This window comes from Artemia franciscana, chromosome 19 (genome assembly GCF_032884065.1).
Source record: "Artemia franciscana chromosome 19, ASM3288406v1, whole genome shotgun sequence".
NCBI classification, from domain to species: Eukaryota; Metazoa; Arthropoda; class Branchiopoda; order Anostraca; family Artemiidae; genus Artemia; species Artemia franciscana.
Window position 1 is genome coordinate 16,491,174 of NC_088881.1, and position 19,729 is coordinate 16,510,902.

Sequence of the window (19,729 nt, forward strand, 5' to 3'; positions counted from 1 at the left end):
AGCACTTTGAAGGTGATCGTATGATCGGCGTTTGAAGCAGCATTTTGGTATTTCCCTAAATTTGTGAATTCGAAAAAAATCATATCCGACTTTAATTCCTTCTTTGAAATAAGTGAACTGAGCGAAAGAGTTTTCAAATTCAAACTTGATTGACATAGTGTGCCACAATCAATCGGTACTTTTTATATCTTGCAGCTTATCAATAACTGAAAAATCGACATCAACTGGAAAACCTCGGAAAATCCCAAAAAAACATTTGGATTGTACTTTAACTGTTTCTCCGGAAATAAAGTTCTGAACTAATGTACAAAAATCTTCAGTTGCAGATTTATATTTACTGATATACCATCTGTCAATAACCGGGTTTACGCTACGAACTAATTCATACCCCGCTATTTCAACAAGAAAAGTTTTGCGTTTAATCGGATCAAACAGATCTGAAGGAACTCTGGAGACAATAACTGTCACCTGAGTGTCAATTGCTGGGGTAGGTTTGGGTAGTTGAGGAAAATTCAACTGATAATTGTCAAGTTTCCCTGACATTTCAAAAGCCACTTCTGCAGCTCATCAAACTTAGAGATTAAAGAAGTATAAGCAGTGGGGGGGGGACATGGCACCTAGGTTGGTCGCTTTGTCAAAATATAGGTATAAAAGTGTTGCCACTATCAAGAGATCTTAATAGAGTACTGATGTCACTAAAATGACTACAAAGCACATTGTTCCCCTTGTACTGGGCAATCCGATTGAGGTGCACTTATTTGCCACACTAAAATTTTAGCGTCTTCGACTATGTTCACATCATAAAACTTCATACCATGACTTTTGATAATATCCTCCTCAATTCCGCTTAGGAAATTGCTTTGAATAAAATTCAGCACCGGAAAATATACAAGTTCAGGCTTTCCGTCGAAATACAGGTCAAGTTCAAAGCAAACTAGATATGAATTTGTAATCCCTTTAAAGTTAACTCAGGTCAAGAACTCACTTGCAATAAACTATAACGTCACCAAGATGAATGCAGACAGGTTTCAATACATATTCAATACAAGCTAGGTGTTACCTCGTTAAACTCTGAATCGATACTGTCGTCAATTTATACTGCCTTTGAATTTGACAATACAGTGATAAAAGTAATATCATAATTATGTATAACTGAGACGCAATGTCGGATTAAGCATTTACGAGACCCTCAAGGTGAAGATACAGGATGACTTAGTTTACCACAAATACATAAGGGCCAAAACCAAGGTAGGACAAGTTAGTTCAGGAGCTATTTGGTTGTTTTGTTGGTGTCTATTATTTAGCATGTATTTTGGGGGTGATGCCTAGCACAGGGATACCATAGGGAGCCTATGACAGGTGTACCACTTTGCATAGGTAGCGAATTTAAAGCACCGAAACCCTTTAGGCAAGTGTGATTCTCCTGATGAGCCCTTGTGTTGGGTGGTCGCCTTTGAACTATCTGTTTGATTTATAGTTTTAAATAATCGGTATATGACGACTTTTACTTACTTACGACATCACTGCGTATCCATGGATTATTCTTTGCGGTTGAATGTGCATGGCTATGCAATTTGACCTATGTAATTGGATAGATGAGTAGGGTTAAGGCCTCGTTCAAGTACTTATCCTTATTAGTTACTAAAGTAGGAAAACAGTCTCCCTTTCTCCTTCAGTCATTCTTTTTTTATGTTTTATATTTTATATATTATTTATTTTTTATTTTATATATTATTTATTATATATTATTTATTATCTATTATATATTATGTATTATTTAAGATTTATTATTTATTGTTTTTTATAGTTTATATTTTTTTTATGTTCGGTTGTGTGATGTGCGTTTGTTTCTGTGTTTGTGCTGTTGCATTGGCGATTTCTTTTTTCACTATAAGACATACAACAAAACAATCATTTTTATGTAGAAAAAAAACTTCCATTAGACAAATTTCCTAAACCATGAGTTTATTTACCCAAAATACTCAGATCTTAGACAAAAATTGAATTTTAACAAATTATTGCGATATAACTATGGGTGATGGGAAAATTCTGAATGTATCTCTGAATTGCACGTAAGGTGTTCTATTGAAATCATATATTTTAGGTCTTGAGCCAAAAAAAAATCCAATTACTGCTTCTAACAACTCATTAAGCCACCTGAGAGAGTGCTGTAAACTTATCTTTAACAAAATTTTGAACAAGAGTTTCTAATTGCCAGATTAAAATTTTTGGGGTTTTTCCAGTATTTAGAGCTTTTTTCAATTTTTAACTAGCCGCTTTAGGTTTTAGTAGAGATTTGGGTTCTGCACAAGGAATTTTTGAAGCAGGAGAAATAATGAGCAACAAAAAAGTGGAAGACTCATCGTCGCGAATCTACTTTAAAATTTCAACAAGTTCATTACTATCGGAACTTATATGCGCTTCAGATAAGGTTCATTTACTGCAATTTATGTGCCTCTTTTACTCACGAGAAGTGGACCTAGGGTATGTTCTTTGATTTTCTAATTCAGTTTGTTTTATCAAAATATAGATGGTTTTTCTTCTTCACTTTTGCGATTATTAAAGGCAGAGCAAAAGTATGTGAGTAATTAGTAACCGATGTTGCTGTCTTACAGAAATAGTTGTTTTTGCTTGTTGCTCTCCTCCCTGCCAAAGCCTAAAACTAAAAGGATTTTTATGAAATTATTGTTTTTGGAAAATGAGAAAATTCACTGTAAACTAAAACTTGCGTTTCCTGAAGTTTTTTTTTAACATATAAGCCTCATTCCTCATATAAGCCTCACTATCTCTTAAGCCTCACTTAAGAGATAGATTAATGGCACTTTTCAAACAAACTCGTTTCAAAACTCTTAAGTCTATACCAAACATCTTTGTTTTGATTTGGTAATGAGCTTTAATGTCAGTCTAGAATTTTGAATGAAATACTTTTGTAACATATTTTATGCAAGAAAATGATATTTTATAAATTTACTACCTTAGTTCAGAACGGTCATTTGACCTTTTTTGGGAAATTTGTTTTGTTTTCCACCTTTTCTTAAAATACTATAAAAATTTGAAAAATAATACATCTATAGCCCATTTAAAACATAAGAAATCTTATAATTGATGTGTGTCTGCAAATAGATGTTAGGGGGGGGGGTCACCCAAAATAATAAACCTATAAACTAAATGTTTTTTTCTTATCTATTCATCTACCGTATTTCTTTTTTTACAGATTCATTACAAACATTAAATTTAAGACAAATGATTTAAAAGACTCCGTAATCCTTTACTGTGGACAAAATAGTGATGGTCAGGGAGATTTTGTTTCAATTGCGATCAAGGACGGTCACGTGGAATTCCGATTTGATACTGGATCGGGACCAGCTATCCTAAGAAGTGAGAGGCCCATCAGGGCTAGTGAATGGATAACCATAAAAGCAGATAGAAGCTTGCGAGATGGCTCATTGATCGTAAATGATATGCCGGTTACAAAAGGGAAAAGCCCTGGGACGATGGGCGGTCTGAACCTGAAAACTTCTTTATACATTGGTGGATGGGATCGGCAGAAGATCAAAATCTCGCCTGGTGTAGGGGTTAGCCAGCCTTTGAGTGGATGCATCTCAAATGTAAGTTAGTCTTTCTTTCCTTTTTATTTTTCTAATACTAGTCATTTTCAGATAACTAAAATATGACATAGTACATTGGTGCAAATTCAAGGAAAGGAAGTATTCCTAAATTTTTCTGTAAAATCTAAACGATATCCGTTTAATTCAGTTCAAGCATAGTAGAGTCAAAGGGTCATTTTCGTAGAAACATAATCTCTAGCAGTTCTATGATGAAATAGAATCTATCTCTTGCTCTTATTTTCCTCAAAAAAGTATCCTGTGCAAGAGGCGGTATTCCCCCTCACTTACCCCCTCCCCCTATCCACTCTTTTTTATGTTTTGTGAGTGACGAACAAAGTTTTCGTGTGTAAATATACTAGAATCGCTTTAGTATGTCTTCTCGCTTGAGAATCCTGCCTCAAGGTTAGCGGCATGGAGAGCGCAGCAAACTTTACTCCGCCATGTGGACTAATCTGCTGCTATGAGGGGGCTTCGTCAACCGCAATGTCGGCCATACTAAGAAACTAGCCCTTTTTATTGCAATCAATTTTGGGTGGAGAGCAGCAAGCCTAACCGAAGCTTAGGCCTGAGGTTCAATAAGAGCTAGGTTAAACCTAAATACTAAGAATCCTTGAGGTGAGCTCCACGTGCCCCAAGGGGTTTATGCCACCCTAATAATAGAGCATTTGGTTATGAGAAACCCCATATCCACAGGCACGTAGTCAGGAGATTACTTTGTCTCATTACGGAATTCTTCCTGTGTTTTAATGATATCAGAAAGACTAATGATTTCAATATTGCTGTTGACAGGCTATCGTCCTATGGACATATCTTTGAATTTTGTTATTTTAATTGATTAATTATAAGCTTGATGTCGTGAAGATTATGTACGTATATGTGAATAAATGATATGTCTGTTTCATTTGGACAAATCTATTTATCCTATATCTTTTACTCATATTATCGTAAAGTCTTGTTTTCTAATCTTGCTATTGCTTTCTCTTTCCACTATGCTTTTTCTTAAAGTTTTATCTTTTGAATTTGAGTAAATTCTTTAATTTTCTTGTTTTGACAAATCCAATAATGTATTTACGTTTGTTTTCTGTTCGTACCGTTATTTTTGTTATTAATTAAAAAAAAAAAACTGTCCAATAAAGAAGTTTTCTAAAGAAAAGTAAAGGCCGTATTAAATTTCCGATGGGAAGAAATAGTAACCTACGATAACTCAAACTCAAAACAACTAGAAATTACTATTAAAGAATAAATAAATCCCAATAAATGGTACTAATATGAATGAGTAAATAAATCTTAAAACGAGTGAAAAATAAATTTAGTATGTAAATCCAGCCGGAAAAGAACAAAAATATCTACAAATAAGAGTTTGGATTTTGCCTCCTTTTTTCACTGTAAAAAGTACATATAAAATCAAACTGAATGTTTGATATAAAATGCTATTAATTGGTGAAAGATCATCAGTTCAAGATTTTATTTCACTGGATTTTCATTTTCATTGCTGCAATAACTGGAAAAGAAAATATTTGTAATAAACATAGACGAAAAAAGACACAAAATTACATGTTAAACGTAGATAAACACAGACATAGATAAACATAAACATTTCAATATTACGACATTACACATAGATGAAAAAAATGGCATAAATGAGTTGCAATATCGGTTTGTTCGTACACGTATAAGTGTCGGTTTGAGTTTGTGTTTGGTTTTTCTGTTTGGTGAGGAATCTTCGGGGAGAATATCACGGTGGGTTCGGTTTGACAGCAATACTCTTCCAAATCTGATGATGAGATTGCTCAGTCTTGGCTCAAGGCACTGGATTTCAAGTTTATTGAGTGATTCTTGGTAGGGAATATCACTACATCCCAGGATAATCCTAACCGCCATTTCCTGCACTGACTCTAGGTCGTAAATCAGGTGAGCAGTGTGTAGTACTGAAGGGCTCCACACAGGACATACATACTCCAAAACTGGCCGCACACAGTAAAGGTAGGTATGGATGAGACTTTTGACATCGCAATCGAAACGATGCATTTTAGACAGTGTTTGAACGGAAGTATGTCAGTATATATTTTGAAACTTATTAGTTTTGGGTCTTTTCCAGATAACCGTATCCAGTTTGAATTTAGATCTGATCAAAAGCGCTGTGGATTCTGCGAATGTAGAAAATTGTGATGCAAGTGAAGGTGCATGTACCAGTCTCCCATGCAGGAATGGAGGAGAATGCATTGACACTGGTATGTCCCATATTGATTTTGTAAACGTTCAACTACAATATAAAAAATCCCTATGACGATTGATTAAATAGTTATGTCCTTTAACTATGAGTAATCAAAGGTTGAATAGGAATAGGTCGACCTGGAATAAATCTATAGAGAACGGCAAATGCTGTAAAACTTACATAGAAGATTTTTACTCAGTGGTAATGTTTACTTTTGGAAAATGTTTCCTGTTGTAAAATAGATTTAGCTAAGTCAGGCAAAGGTCCAAATATGTACTTCCTTACCAAAAGAACATGTTGAGGGGTCAGACAACGGCGGTTCCAATTTGGGGGTAGGGGAGCATTGTCTCCCCTAGATTTTCTAAAATAACTTATTGGTGCTTTATTGAAAATACACTTTAATTGGCATTTTCGTTGGAAAAAAAGGAAAAAATGGCCCCCTTAAATTATAATAAAAATATTTCCCCCTGTATATTTTCGTGAATTGGGTGCCACTGTCGGACAAACTGAAAAAAATTATTTATTTGCTTAGAAATTGTAGAAATAATCTTAGGAATCATGATATTTCAGGGAGAGCCAAAGCCTTCTCCGCATATGTTTGTTTTCACTGAATAACTTTGAATTCATTACCTAACTTATTGTATTTACCAAGTGATGCTTGTGATTTCTAAAACAAACTGGCTAAAATATTCAGCTTTTCATATTAAAATAAAATTGAGAACAATGATTTCTCGTTCCGCTAAAATTGTTAGTCGATTGAATACGTCTCAACAGTCAACTAAAACGATTAGCTTAAAACTTCCCTTCACAAATTAGACCATGGAAAAAAGTTACTGAAAATAGTATCAGCGGATAAGCTGAGTCATCTGATCACATATATCGTTGAAATTATAGCGTACAAAGCTTTTTATTATACTTCATTTTGTTATTCTAGGATATGGCCCAGATGATTATGCTTGCGAATGCCCTCCTGGATTTAGTGGCATAGATTGCGAAAGAAAAGAGGATGCATGTAGCTCTGGTATAGCTTGCAAAAACGAGGGAGTTTGTGTGGTCATTACTGGAAATGAATTTAGATGCTTATGTCCAAAGGGATGGTCTGGAAAGACGTGTGAGGACGGTAAGCTATCTTTGAACAGTGGTGCCAACTGGAGGGGTTTGGCTATCCACCCCCTTACCTTTAGATCTTGAAAACGTCCAATTTTAATATTGTTATTTAAAAATGCTTTTTTTGTGTGTTCTCGAAAAAATAGGATATAAATTTAAAAAAAAACAACAAAGTTGCCTCACCTAGATTTTGACAAATATTTTGCCCACACCGACCCCTATTTATCCTGTACGGTTAGCACTGTCTTTGAGAAATAATAAGTGCAAATATTTTCTTTGTCATTACAAAAATGCACCTATTTCTGCATTGCAATTCCCCTTACACAAGGACTTAAGGCTATACGTTTTGACTTGATTGGGAAAAAGAGTTTTCGGTCCTTTTTGGAGCTCCCTATTTGGGGATTCCTGCCCCAAAACATTTGTTTGTGAATTAGGTTCCTTGTGGCCCAAGGACTTGGACTGTAAGTTTCAGACTAATTAGGGATAAAATATTTGTCGGTCTATTTTTCGGCCCCCTAACGCTCTCTTTCCCAGAAAATTGTTTATTTCTCTTAGTCAAGGGAATATTTCCTTAAAAGTTCGGGCCAATCAGATACCCAAGATCAAACAGAACCCCATTTTCCATTACAATACCTGTCTGTAAACAATTGGCAATTTGCATAATTTATGGCCCTTGCTAAGGCCATATTCAGGTGGGGTGGGGTTGGGGATTTAAAAAGGGCATAAAACCTTCCAGTTTCTAGTCAAATGAGCCCCCTTCCAAAGTGAGTACCCTCGCTTCCATTCGAAATGGTTGTAAATAAAGCACACGGATGTCACAGCTCATTACACTTTCCACTAAAATTGTAGAGGTCAGACCCTTTGGAAAAAATGGCATAGGAAAAAAAAGCAGATTTTTGCTCCAACACCACAACTTCAGGCAGTTTCAAAAATTCTGTAGATATTTTAAGCGATAAAAAAATTGATATATTAATGGTTCGGGCTAATTGCATTTGGTTATCACTTATTCTTCTATATGGCCGGTTAAATACAGTAATTCTCGATTTGTTTCACTCTTGTGGAATCCTTTACTGCAAGTAAAGTTTCTCAAGTGCCTCTACTAATTCTATGCTGTTTAAACTCCATGTTTTTTCATCATTAGCCACTCATTTATGCAAAAGTTAAGAGTCTTACGGAACCTTAGTTTAGAAACTAAAATGGCAGTCTTTTGCTCTTCTTTCTTCTCCATTTACAATTTTTTTATTTTTTAGGAACAACCTTTGGATCAGAAGCAAGCTTTGGTGGCAATAGCTATGTCGAATTAGACAGGCTTATGCTACCCCATACATCATCAGCTGTCCCAGAAACTATTGCTATCGTATTTTCTACGACTGACTCGAACGGTATTCTGTTTTGGCATGGACAAAAACCTGAGATTGATGGAAGGGGACAAGATTATCTTTCAATAGCCAGTAAGCAATTCTGTTTTTTTTATCCGTGTCTAATGCTTTAGGAAACCTGTACGGCTTGATCTTCGAGGTCATATTAAGAAATTCGCCACAACCCTCTTAAATTTTTTAAGTAAAATACGTAGAGTTGATTTTGCTGAGCAACATAATTAGTGTTTTTGGCTCAAGAACTAATTATTCTGGCTCTGATAGAGCTTCACACGACGAATGTAAAATTCAATCTTAATTTTCATCTTCACAACTTTAATTACCCGAAAATTGAAAGATTTAATAGGTGCTTTTTGAGAAATTTATGTATCAATATTGATGAAAAAGCTAAAGTAGTGGTATTTGCTTTTAAAAGTACCTAGAAGTAATAGAAGTAGGGATGTATATGCCTGTTTAGAAAATAATTTTACTTGATAATATGCAAAATAGTTGTAGTCGACACATTTTACATGCAGCCAAGCTTGTCTTCATTTATTTCAGTGTTTTTCCGTTTTCTCTAATACATTTGTGAATATTTTTAATAGCTTTCTTCAGCTTTGAATAATCACTGAAACAGAGCAGCCTCTAAAAAATTTGTTTTGTAGAGGAAGCTGTCAAGAAACCAATTCTTACTTGATAGTAAGCAGAATAATTCCAGTTAACACATTTTAAATGCTGCTAAACTTATGTTTACTTATTTCAGTGTCTTTCAATTTTCTCTAATATATTTCTGAATTTTTATAATAGCTTCTATTCAGTTTTGAATAGTCACTGAAACATAACACCATCTACAAATTTGGTTTTAAATGCAAGTAAGGAGCGACATTAAAACTTAAAACGAACAGAAATTATTACGTATATGAAAGGGGTTGTCCCCTCCTCAACGCCTCGCTCTTTTTGCTAAAGTTTGACTCTTTCTCACAACTCTATGTTTTAAAACAATAACTTGTATATTTAGAATCAGCGTAAAAATTCAATTCTTTTGATGTAACTTTTGGTATCACAATTCTATTTTTTAGAGTTTCAGTTACTGTTGATCCGGGTTGCTCCTTAGACTATTGACTAAAGACAGTAGCGTTTCTTTTCAGAAAAAGGCCGGAATCTTGAGTTCACAGTGCTGCATTTAGTAGACTTTTCAAAATTGATTAGACATTAATGTGAAAAATTTATTCACAATTATTTTTTATTAAGATATTTGTTATAAAATGTTCATTTTGTGTAATTTATTAACAAAATCCTGCAAATTATAAAGTAAGAATTGTTTTCTCAATACGTTTTCTTCACTATAGGTACTCCACGCGTATACGAAAATAGTTTTAGGAAGGTTTCCAAAGTAGCTTATTATGGCTGGATTCAAAATCTTATATGTATTTTCTAGTGCCCTTAGTTTCCTTCTATGTGCTTTGAACTTCTGTGTCGTTGAGTTTGAATATCTCTTTGAAGAAAAAAATGGTTAAGTTTTTGAAGTTATCATACTATGTCAAACAAGACAATATTTCTGGAAAACTGTTTTTTCCAAAGCATTCAAATTTCATAAAAGTGTTCAATTACACATTACAGACATACCGAATGCGGGGTTCGATTCGGAATATGTTTTGAATTCAGTAGAGAAAGCCATACTTATAAGGTCAGTGAAACATTTTTTTTTTGCTGAAGCGTTGTTTTTCGGAAATATATATATAAAAAAAATAGTAGTTTTGCCTAGTTGTTAAGTTTCTTATTACCAAATTGAAAATAATTAAAAAAAAATTTCTTGTGAAAGTATACAGCGGTATTAAGGCGTAAAACCACCAGAAATAAAGTACAATAACAAGTCAAATGTAAACCGAACAATAATTACTATTATTCAATAAATTAAGCACAAAACAAAAATGTTAAAACAAATAAATAAGTTAAAGCTAAGAATAACAGGTATAACTATGGATTAATAAATGAAAACTAAAAAGAAATTAAAACAAAGATTAATTCAAGTTTAAAACAGATAGAAATTACAACAGACAAGGACAAACCTACTGCCCCCTCAAAACATTGGAAAAGCTAGTATGTCACTTGTGCTTTACTGAAAGCACAATTTTCATGTTGAACTATGTGTTTTTACTTCTCATAACACCAAGAAAACAACAACAAAAGGGAATCCCACTGCTAATCAAGGTTTATAAAAGCTACCAGAATTAAAATTGGGGCTACCACCTCTTCGAACCCTTTAAGGACTAGTGTCAGCTGTACTTTAAAAGTATTTGTTTGTTAAAACATCAACAGCTGAATCGAACAAAACGGAAGAAAATCATAATGCTAATCACGGTTAAAAGAAAGAAAAATACTACTTTAGAATAATTACATTTGTGACCTCCAAGTTAATTATGCTATTTTAAACTGATATTTTTTTTTACTTTTCTCTCTGTTTTATTTCATTCCAAAGTATTCTGTTTAAATAAGGCGTTGAAAACAAATTTGGTAATTATAAATCAATATGTTTAGCTTCTTGAAGAAATTAAATAAAAAAAAACAAGTTTTTTTAACTGGAAGTAAGGAGCGACATTAAAACTTAAAACGCACAGAAATTACTTCGTATATGAAAGAGGCTGCTACCTCATCAACGCCCCGTTCTTTACGCTAAAGTTTGACTCTTTTTCTCAATTCTTCTTTTTAAAACAGTAAAAAAACTTTAGCGTAAAGAGCGGGGCGTTGATGAGGTAGCAGCCTCTTTCATATACGAAGTAATTTCTGTGCGTTTTAAGTTTTAATGTCGCTCCTTACTTCCAGTTAAAAAAACTTGTTTTTTTTATTTAATTTCTGAACGTTTTTGAATCAATGCATGTTTTGATTTTGGCTCTCTGCAGAGGAATAATCAAAACGAAATTTGCATATTTTTTTTTTTTTGCTAAATAGCTTTCTCGTAATTTTGATCGAATGATTTTGAGAAAAAAAGAGCGGGGGACGAAGCCTATTTGCCCTCCGATTTTTTGGTTAATTAAAAAAGCAACTAGAACTTTTAATTTTTTACAAATATTTTTATTGGTAAAAGATTTACGTAACTTATAAATTAGCTTACGTAAAGAACTTTTGTATTCTCATGTTTTTATTACATATATGAGGGGATTCGCCCCATCGTCAGTACCTCGCTCTTTACACTAAAGCTTAAATTTTATCCCAATTCATTAAGAATGACCCCTGAATCACAAAAGCCGTAGAATAAATAGTTGAAATTACTAAAAATACTTTAGCGTAAAGAGCGAGGAATTAGAAGGAGGTGAGCCCCTCATATGGGTAATAATTTCTGTTTGTTTTAAGTTTTATTGCTGTTCCTTACTTCCAGCTGAAAAAGCTTTTTCAAATTTATTTTTTAATTGTTTTTTTTTAAATAATGATAGTAAATCCTGCTCTCCCTTCATGGAAATTTTCTTCTCCCATGACAAATTCTCAATGGAAAGTTCCCCCAGCATATCCCTCTCTTCTCAACTCCTCCCCCCAACCAAAAAAATCCTCCTGAAAACGCCTGTATACTTCCCAATAACCATTACTATGTAAGCACAGGTCAAAGTTTGTAACTTGTTACCCCTCCCACGGGGACTGTGGGGGAGTAATTCGTCCCCAAAGACATAGTTGTAAGGTTTTTCGACTACACTGAATAAAATGGCTATCTCAGAATTTTGATCCGTTGACTTTGGGAAAATAATTAGCGTGGGAGGGGGCCTAGGTGCCCTCCAATTTTTCGGTCACTTAAAAAGGGCACTAGAACTTTTCATTTCCGTTAGAATGAGCCCTCTTGCAACACTCTAGGACAACTGGGTCGATACGATCACCCCTGGGAAAAAAAAAACAAACAAAAAAACAAATAAACACGCATCCGTGGTCTGCCTTGTGGCAAAAAATGCAAAATTCCACATTTTTGTAGATAGGAGCTCGAAACTTCTACAGTAGGGTTCTCTGATACGCTGAATCTGATGGTGTGATTTTCGTTAAGATTCCATGACTTTTAGGGGGTGTTTCCCCCTATTTTCTAAAATGACACAAATTTTCTCAGGCTCGTAACTTTTGATGGGTAAGACTAAACTTGATGAAACTTATATATTTGAAACCAGCATTAAAATGCGATTCTTTTGATGTAGCTATTGGTATCAAAATTCCATTTTTTAGAGTTTTGGTTACTATTGAGCCGGGTCGCTCCTTACTACAGTTCGTTACCACGAACTGTTTGATATTTGGAATTGGCTAACTAATATTGACCCAAAAATTGTTTTCGACTCAGTTGAAGAGATTGTTTGTAAAAGAAAGTTGGTAAAGATAAAAATTTACTTTGTATCAAACTAGTGAAATTAGATTATTTTTTTCATCATTATTTGATCAATTCTTGGAAGTCTTAAAAGATTTCAGATTTTTTAATGCCATAATATTAAAAGAAAATACTTAAAATAGTTTTTCTTTTGAGAAAGAAAAAATGATCCTTTACTATTTAGAGGACTCTTATTTGTGGTAGTTTCTGTTTGCTTTAGGTTTCATTTATTTAATAATAGTAATTTCTGTCCTTTTTAAGTTTTACGTAGGTGACATATTTGACGACTTTACTTTTGCTTGTATTAGGTTTTTCCCCTAGGGGTTTTTTTCTTTGGGTTTTTAGACTTTGGGTTTTTTTTCTTTGGGTTTGGGTTTTTTCTTTTGGGTTTGGTCAAAAAACACTTTAGTCACTTGCTGTATGTTTTAAATATTTGTTAAATATTCGTATTTCGTTAATGGATTTTCTTTGAGAAATAATTTTCTTTGAGAATTAATCTATTTGAGGATTAAATCTCTTTGAGATTAATTCTCTTTGAGAAAGGTTTTTTCTAAAAACATTGTTTTGAATTAGGTTATTTTCTTTTATTAATCGAGTTTCTACTTTTATCATATTTCATGATTATCTTGGGCTAGTTGTACTAATATTTGTAAAGTTTTTTTAGGGTTTTCTGCTGAGCTAAAGTACTGGAGTGTAACTTTGATATTCGCAAAACACGGATATGCAGTCAAAATGTTTAGTCAGATATAGTTCCTTTACTTTCTGGGCTACAGTTTAGAGCAAACCAATTTGTTTCCTTCCCTTTTTTGTGCATTACTGGTATTGCTCAGTAGCTCAGGGCCATTTTCTAAAAATCATTTAGGACCTCTTAAGAGTGGAAGAATCACACCTTAAACCTTTCAACATTATTGCTGTTGATATAATGCTATGGTAGGATTGTATTTAAACAGTTTGCTTTTCAAAACCGTCCTTGTACTCGCTTCTGTAGGATATGATACGATCATGACAAAATGCCGCCTTACTAGTTAAAAGTTACGTCTCAAGATGAAATAGGGCCAAATATTGGTAGGAATAATATGTATTTTTTAAAATAGATACCGCAAAGGAGATGGAAATCCATTTCAAAAACCTTTTACTAGCGCATAATATTTTAGATTTTTTGCGTCACTCGTTAAATTCTTGGTTCAATTACTGTAATTTTTAAAATTTGACTTGAAATTTTTTCTAGCTTGTTTCTAAGGTGTCTTAAAGATAAAAACAATTCATATTGGTTTATATGAATCCATTTTTCAGTTGTCGATGGTTTTGTGGAATTCAGCTACGAATTAGGATCTGGACCAGCTAGGATTGTGGCCCCTGTTAAAGTTAATGATGGAAAAAGACATCGAATAGTCGCCAGAAGAACAGCTAGAGATGGCTCACTTGAAGTGGATAGTTTTTATAATGAGCAAGGCCAAAGTGGTGGAACACTTCAAATGATGAACACCCGTGGTAGCATCTACATAGGTAAGTGTTATATTCTGTCGTTTTCTTCTTTTTTTCTTTGAAAATTGCCTGAAACACCAGAAAAGCCGTTGCAACATGTATGTATGTTTCGCCACATTAGCGAGAGGAGGGAGGCGAAGCGATACTATATTTTTGTATTGGCATGGAGGGGCTGGCCATGAGTATCCTTAATACGTGTTAAAGCAAGTACCGAGATATCTTTGTTCAGTGCAACTTAGCAGCCCGATGAGTGCGGGTATGTGTGTATCTTGGGAGGCTATTAATTGCAAAAAAATAATGGAAAATCTCGAACAACGCATTTATATGAAGTTAGGGTGTAGACAGAGAACCAAGAAAATGTTTGTGAGAAAATGTTCTGTGGAAAACTCCTGTTTTGTTGAAAGAAAAGAATCAGTTTCTTTGCCAGGCAACGTACCCTGCATTTTGATATTTCAATATTCATTTATTTTTTGAAATATTGAATTATTGAAATATTGAATATTTCAATATTCTTATAGCTTCCCAACCACTTTATTCCCCTGATTTGGCTCCTGTAACAAGCCGTAGAATTTTTTAAATAATTTATTGGAATTACTTTATTATTCTATGATGGACAGACAGTGCAGTCTTAGTAGATGGTTGAATAAATACTTTTTTTTCAATTCTAGGAGGAGCTCCCGATGTTCCACTGATGACCGGTAAAATCCATAGGCACGGTTTTAGAGGTTGTATCCACAAGCTAAGCATACAACAAGACAATCCTGTTGATTTTTATAATGACAGTCTATCTTCTGTTAATGTTACTCCTTGTACAAGGTAAGTTAATGTTTGATAAATTTTTCAAAAGCATTTTTAGTTTTTCTCATGAAAGACTACCGCTACGGCTAATTTTATTAGAAATCTATCACATTTTTTAACTTTTTGTTTGACAATATAAGATTTGTTTGTAAGATTACTGTCAAAGTAGCCTTAAGTAAAAAGAAAACACTAAGAGGAGCTCTCCCTGAGCGTTATTCAAAGGACCCTCCAACACGGAAAGGTTCCAAAATTGTAGCCTGTAATGCACTTTCTTTATTTTTTAACCCCCTTCCTCTATAAAAGTCATGTACACTACTCCTCCTTGCAATGTTAGGGTGTATTTGTCTTGATATTTTAGAGAACAGGCAGAAATAGTTATACTCATAATTTGAATACAATTTTTAAACAAGACACTTGCTTTCAAATATCTAATTATTTTTTCTTTTTTATAAGAGGCTGGAGGGGGTCCGTTGTTTTTGTTTGAGAAGGGGGAGGGTGACCATTGAAACAATTCATTTAGGTATCCTTTTAGCCATATAATTAGGTGTCAGCCACCAAATAATTATATTTTTATCAAAAAACTTAGGGATCACCACCACCAGGGGAGGGGGGAGATTAACCAGTTTTTCTACTCTTTTTCAGTTTTTTTAATCTTCAGCCTTCTCTGAAGATTGATAACATTCCTAGAAAAACACAAATAAATCCTTCTTTGGCTCTGGATTATCGTTTTTTTTTTTGTTCTTTTTGTTGTATAGTACAGATGTTTGGTGATCTCATCAGTTTTCTTAGAAAACATCTTTTTATACTTCTTTGATATGTGGAAGATTTTAATATGATAATTGAACAAAGGCACCAATAGCTAGGGATGTGGGAATCGACAAAAATATAAAATCGGATAAAAAATCAAAACGCTAAAGCCTGGAGATAAGTCGTTTTAAGAGGCAGATATTTTGGTGAAAACAAAGTTCTTATGCCTGGAATTGCACAGCATTTATCCGACCGCTATAAAAATTAACTTTATTTTTGCTAAAAACGGAGATAGCATTTAAATGTATGCATTGTTGGATAGGAAATTCTCATTACAAAAATGTTTGCAGTGGCTCCCATAGTCTGTAATTTGACTAAGCGCTGCTAAACCACAGTCTCAACTGTTGCATGGAACAATTTTTAGATTTTGACTGTTCTGACTAGGGATTTTCTATGTTTCTTTATTTCTGTAAACTTTGAACTGTTGAATAGAAATTAACATAGCATATGTGCTTTTATAATCTTTAACTATCTTATTCTGTCAGTATGTGTTTTAAAAAAGATTTTCTACCTTTCATGCTGCTTTATAGAAGGATGAGACCGGAATCTTCATCCTTGGTTGACACATATAACGACCGAGTCCACGAAGGGGCTAAATCCAGAAGAAAAGGTTCTGGTAAAAATGGGTCATCAAAGCCTAGATTTTTCACAAGTGGTAGCTCCTGCATTGATTCTATCCAAATTTCCACTTTAACATTACTTTTAATGTTTGCAGTGAAGGCTTTGATGTAGATTTAAAGTGTAACTCTTTGATGGATAGGGTGAGCACAATAGTTTATCTGTTCATTTTTAATTTTATATTTTTACTTCAAGAAAAGAGGGCTACCACTGGTCTTAGAGTTGATGATAGAGAGTATAGAAAAATAGAAAACGCTGCAAGTCTTCTCTAAAATACTTATCCTTTCATTCTGTCATATTCTATTTCTTCTCTTTACGAAAAACGAAAAAAAATAGAAAGCACCACAGCGCACAACATAGATGCCTTCTTGGAGTATTGATTTATCAAATACATTTTGATAAATTCTTATGCATTGCCTGTACTGTGTATGCAACCAATATTTCATAAAAGAAATAAAGCCAATGATAAAAATCAAAGATCAAACTGAAGATTTCTTCATTTTATTTTTTCTTAGATAATATTTTAAAATTATATGAAACGAGTTTCAAAAGAGCCTTTTCGAGTAAGAAAATAAATTTGTTTTTGGTAGCACAAAAAAAGAGATATTTGTAGTTTAGAGAACAAAGTTTACACATAGAATTAATAGATAATAGGAATTAATGCAACAAAAAATATTCATCTGAAGAAGAACCAACCAAAAGTACAAGAAGTTTAAAAAAGATGAGTAGCTAGGGATATTAGATTTCCAAATTCCATAGTCCAAATTTCCAAATAGTACAATTCTGAATCCCAAATTTCCGTAAAAGAATTTCCAAAACAGTGTAGAGTCAAAGTAGTTTGATATCTAACTTATTTCCGGTACTGAATGATTTTTTTGATGAAGTATTTTATTTCATAAAAAGGGATTAAAATTGTTTAGGGGAATTTCAATATGGCCGAGTCGCACTAATTTAATCGTAAAGAAACACCCTTTATGCTTGAATAAGATTTTAAAACCAAAAGGGAAGAATTTTCTGCTATTTTGCAGCACCATCGTCATTTAGGCTGCAAAAAAATTACGTTAGTGCTTAAAAAGTGCATAGTGCTTATAAAATAAGGTGCTTTTAGGAACAATATAAGTAATCACTTTAGGAGTTTAAAAAGTTGTTTTCATAATTTTATAGTGTTTTCTTCTCAACAGCCCCAACTACAAAGTGAAACTCAAAATTATGAAAGGTCAGGACCCTCTGGATAAAATGGAAGATTGGAAGTAGGTACCTCTGAATATTGGTAAATTTGCAGTTCTTACCCAGGATAAAAGTGAATATACCATTTGATACCTTTTTCATGGGTAAATATTTCAAAAATTGTAAAATTGTAAAAAGGGTAAATAGTAAAAATTTCATGGGTAAATTCAACATTAGGATGTACATTATTTTCGAAAACATCCCTAATAAAAGGTAATGAGTCGACTACCCCACAATAAATAAAAATATTTATAAGAATTAAAAATGGATACTGATCGAGATAGGATAGGTGAGACCCAATGGTAAGACTGATACTAAGGTTTGCATAAATAAGGCAAGGTTAAATTAAGAACTGTATAAATAAGTGAAGTTTAGTCGTATCTCAGTGTGACAAAATTACTTAAGTTAAAAATTACCACAAACTGCGTTCTTTTTCTTTTGGTCAATTTTATTTTTCTTTCCTTTAGCTCGACAGAAGGAAGAGGGGACATTGGCTTTTATGAATCTAGTGAAAATGAAGTTCATCTCACGCAACAGCCTCGTATTCGTAGAAAAATTGCCCGAAGAAGAAGAAGAAGATTGAGGCATTAGAGATTTGTGATAATTTACCCGTATCTCATTAGCCCACTGCCTACTACCCGTCAGTATTAAGATTAGACAGTTATGATATACATTTTTATTGTTATATTTTTTAATATTGTGTTTTAATTCTATAGAGATTTTGCTATGTCTGTGGTTGACGCATCAGAGGAAATCATACATGAGTGAATCGATAGGGCTCAGATTTCTGAAAGTGAATGAGTAAATATGGTTTTCAAAAGCTCTATCTCTGTGTTTTGCAAAGGCTACTTGAATTAGTAAACTAATCTTCTTTTTTTAGCTTTGCTTTTAATATAACCAGGTTGCCAAATGGATATAAGTGTGCCTTGTATACTCTTTATGCTGAATAATTAACCTTGTGTGATTGAGGAATGTATTATGTTTTATTGTTGCAAGTCCAAAACTTCCTGTTACTTGCAATTATTCTTGTTGTGCTAAAAATAAAGTGCCAATTGATACTCTTGGTCTCGTTTGATTATAGGGCGATGAGGGATGGGCCCAGAAAAAAAAACACAAAGATATGCTAGACATTTTTTAGAGAGATTGTTTAAGAATAGTTTTTTTTTATAAATTCGGCTGGTGTGGAGGTGCCAATTCTATATTAGTGAGGTGTTTCGTTCCCCGATAAATATGCCTATCATTAAAGGGTTTTATATGTGCAAATTAAACGGGTTTCGATATCAGTCTTAGAATAGGTATTATATCCTCTGGATTGAGAAAGACTGCATCCCCTATATAGGTGACAAACTCTCCATATTACAAAAGACTGTATCCCTAAATATGGCTTCCCTCTGCCAAATCCTAGTATACTCCAAGTTTTTGAGAAAATTGAAGATTTTCCCAAGTTTATTCTCTTTCGCTCTATACCACTACGTGTTTTTGCTGGACTGACTAGGATACTAAGTTTTGTAGTTATAGGATGTCCTTACTAAGTTTTACCCTGGGTTCCCACTGATGTGATTTTAAGCAAAAACGGTCGTTTTTGCGTGATCCCTCAAATTTCCTCCGTTTTTTTTTTTTGCAAGTTTGTGCAATATTTCTACGAAGCCGATGAAAATCCCATCCATTATCCTGAATTGAAAGCTTTGTAAAACCATTGATGGCAAATACCATTAGTTTGATTTAGAAGGCGTTGATGCTGAGCTTTTAGCCTTATTAGTGAGAGAGAGACAAAGATTGGTTTATTAATATCAACTAAATTTTTAAAAAAAGTTTTTTTAACTAAAAGTAAGGAGCGACATTAAAACTTAAAATGAACGGAAATTACTCCGTGTTTGAAAGGGACTGTTCCCTTCTCGACGCCCCGCTCTTTGCGCTAAAGTTTGACTCTTTCTCTCAATCCTACTTTTTTAACAGTAAAAAATTTAAAGTTGTCATACAGTAAGTCATACAGTAGTCATTTACAGTAGTAAAACAGTAAGTCATACACGGAGTAATTTCTTTTTTTTTCAAGTTTTAATGTCGCTCCTTACTTTCAGTTAAAAAAACTAATTTTTTTTTTTATTTAATTTCTGAACGTTTTTGAATTAATGCATGTTTGATTTTGGCTCTTCGCACATAAATTATTAAAATGAGA

At 33.5% G+C, this 19,729-nt stretch overlaps 1 protein-coding gene across 19 annotated transcripts in view; it reads left to right on the top strand.

Annotated features, from left to right (window-relative positions):
• LOC136039341 (basement membrane-specific heparan sulfate proteoglycan core protein-like) overlaps positions 1-18,611 on the top strand; it is a 392,752-nt gene extending 374,141 nt beyond the window's left edge. For 18 of the 19 annotated variants that reach the window (XM_065722975.1, XM_065722972.1, XM_065722974.1 and 15 more), the window contains 8 exons: positions 3,215-3,608; positions 5,707-5,839; positions 6,758-6,943; positions 8,181-8,381; positions 13,912-14,124; positions 14,772-14,919; positions 16,239-16,469; positions 18,021-18,611. In XM_065722975.1, coding sequence (XP_065579047.1) covers positions 3,215-3,608; positions 5,707-5,839; positions 6,758-6,943; positions 8,181-8,381; positions 13,912-14,124; positions 14,772-14,919; positions 16,239-16,440 — 1,477 coding nt within the window. In that variant the 3' untranslated portion in view covers positions 16,441-16,469; positions 18,021-18,611. The remainder of the gene's footprint in view (positions 1-3,214; positions 3,609-5,706; positions 5,840-6,757; positions 6,944-8,180; positions 8,382-13,911; positions 14,125-14,771; positions 14,920-16,238; positions 16,470-18,020) is intronic. The other variant, XM_065722979.1, reaches the window with a different exon arrangement.
• Positions 18,612-19,729: the final 1,118 nt, after the last annotated feature.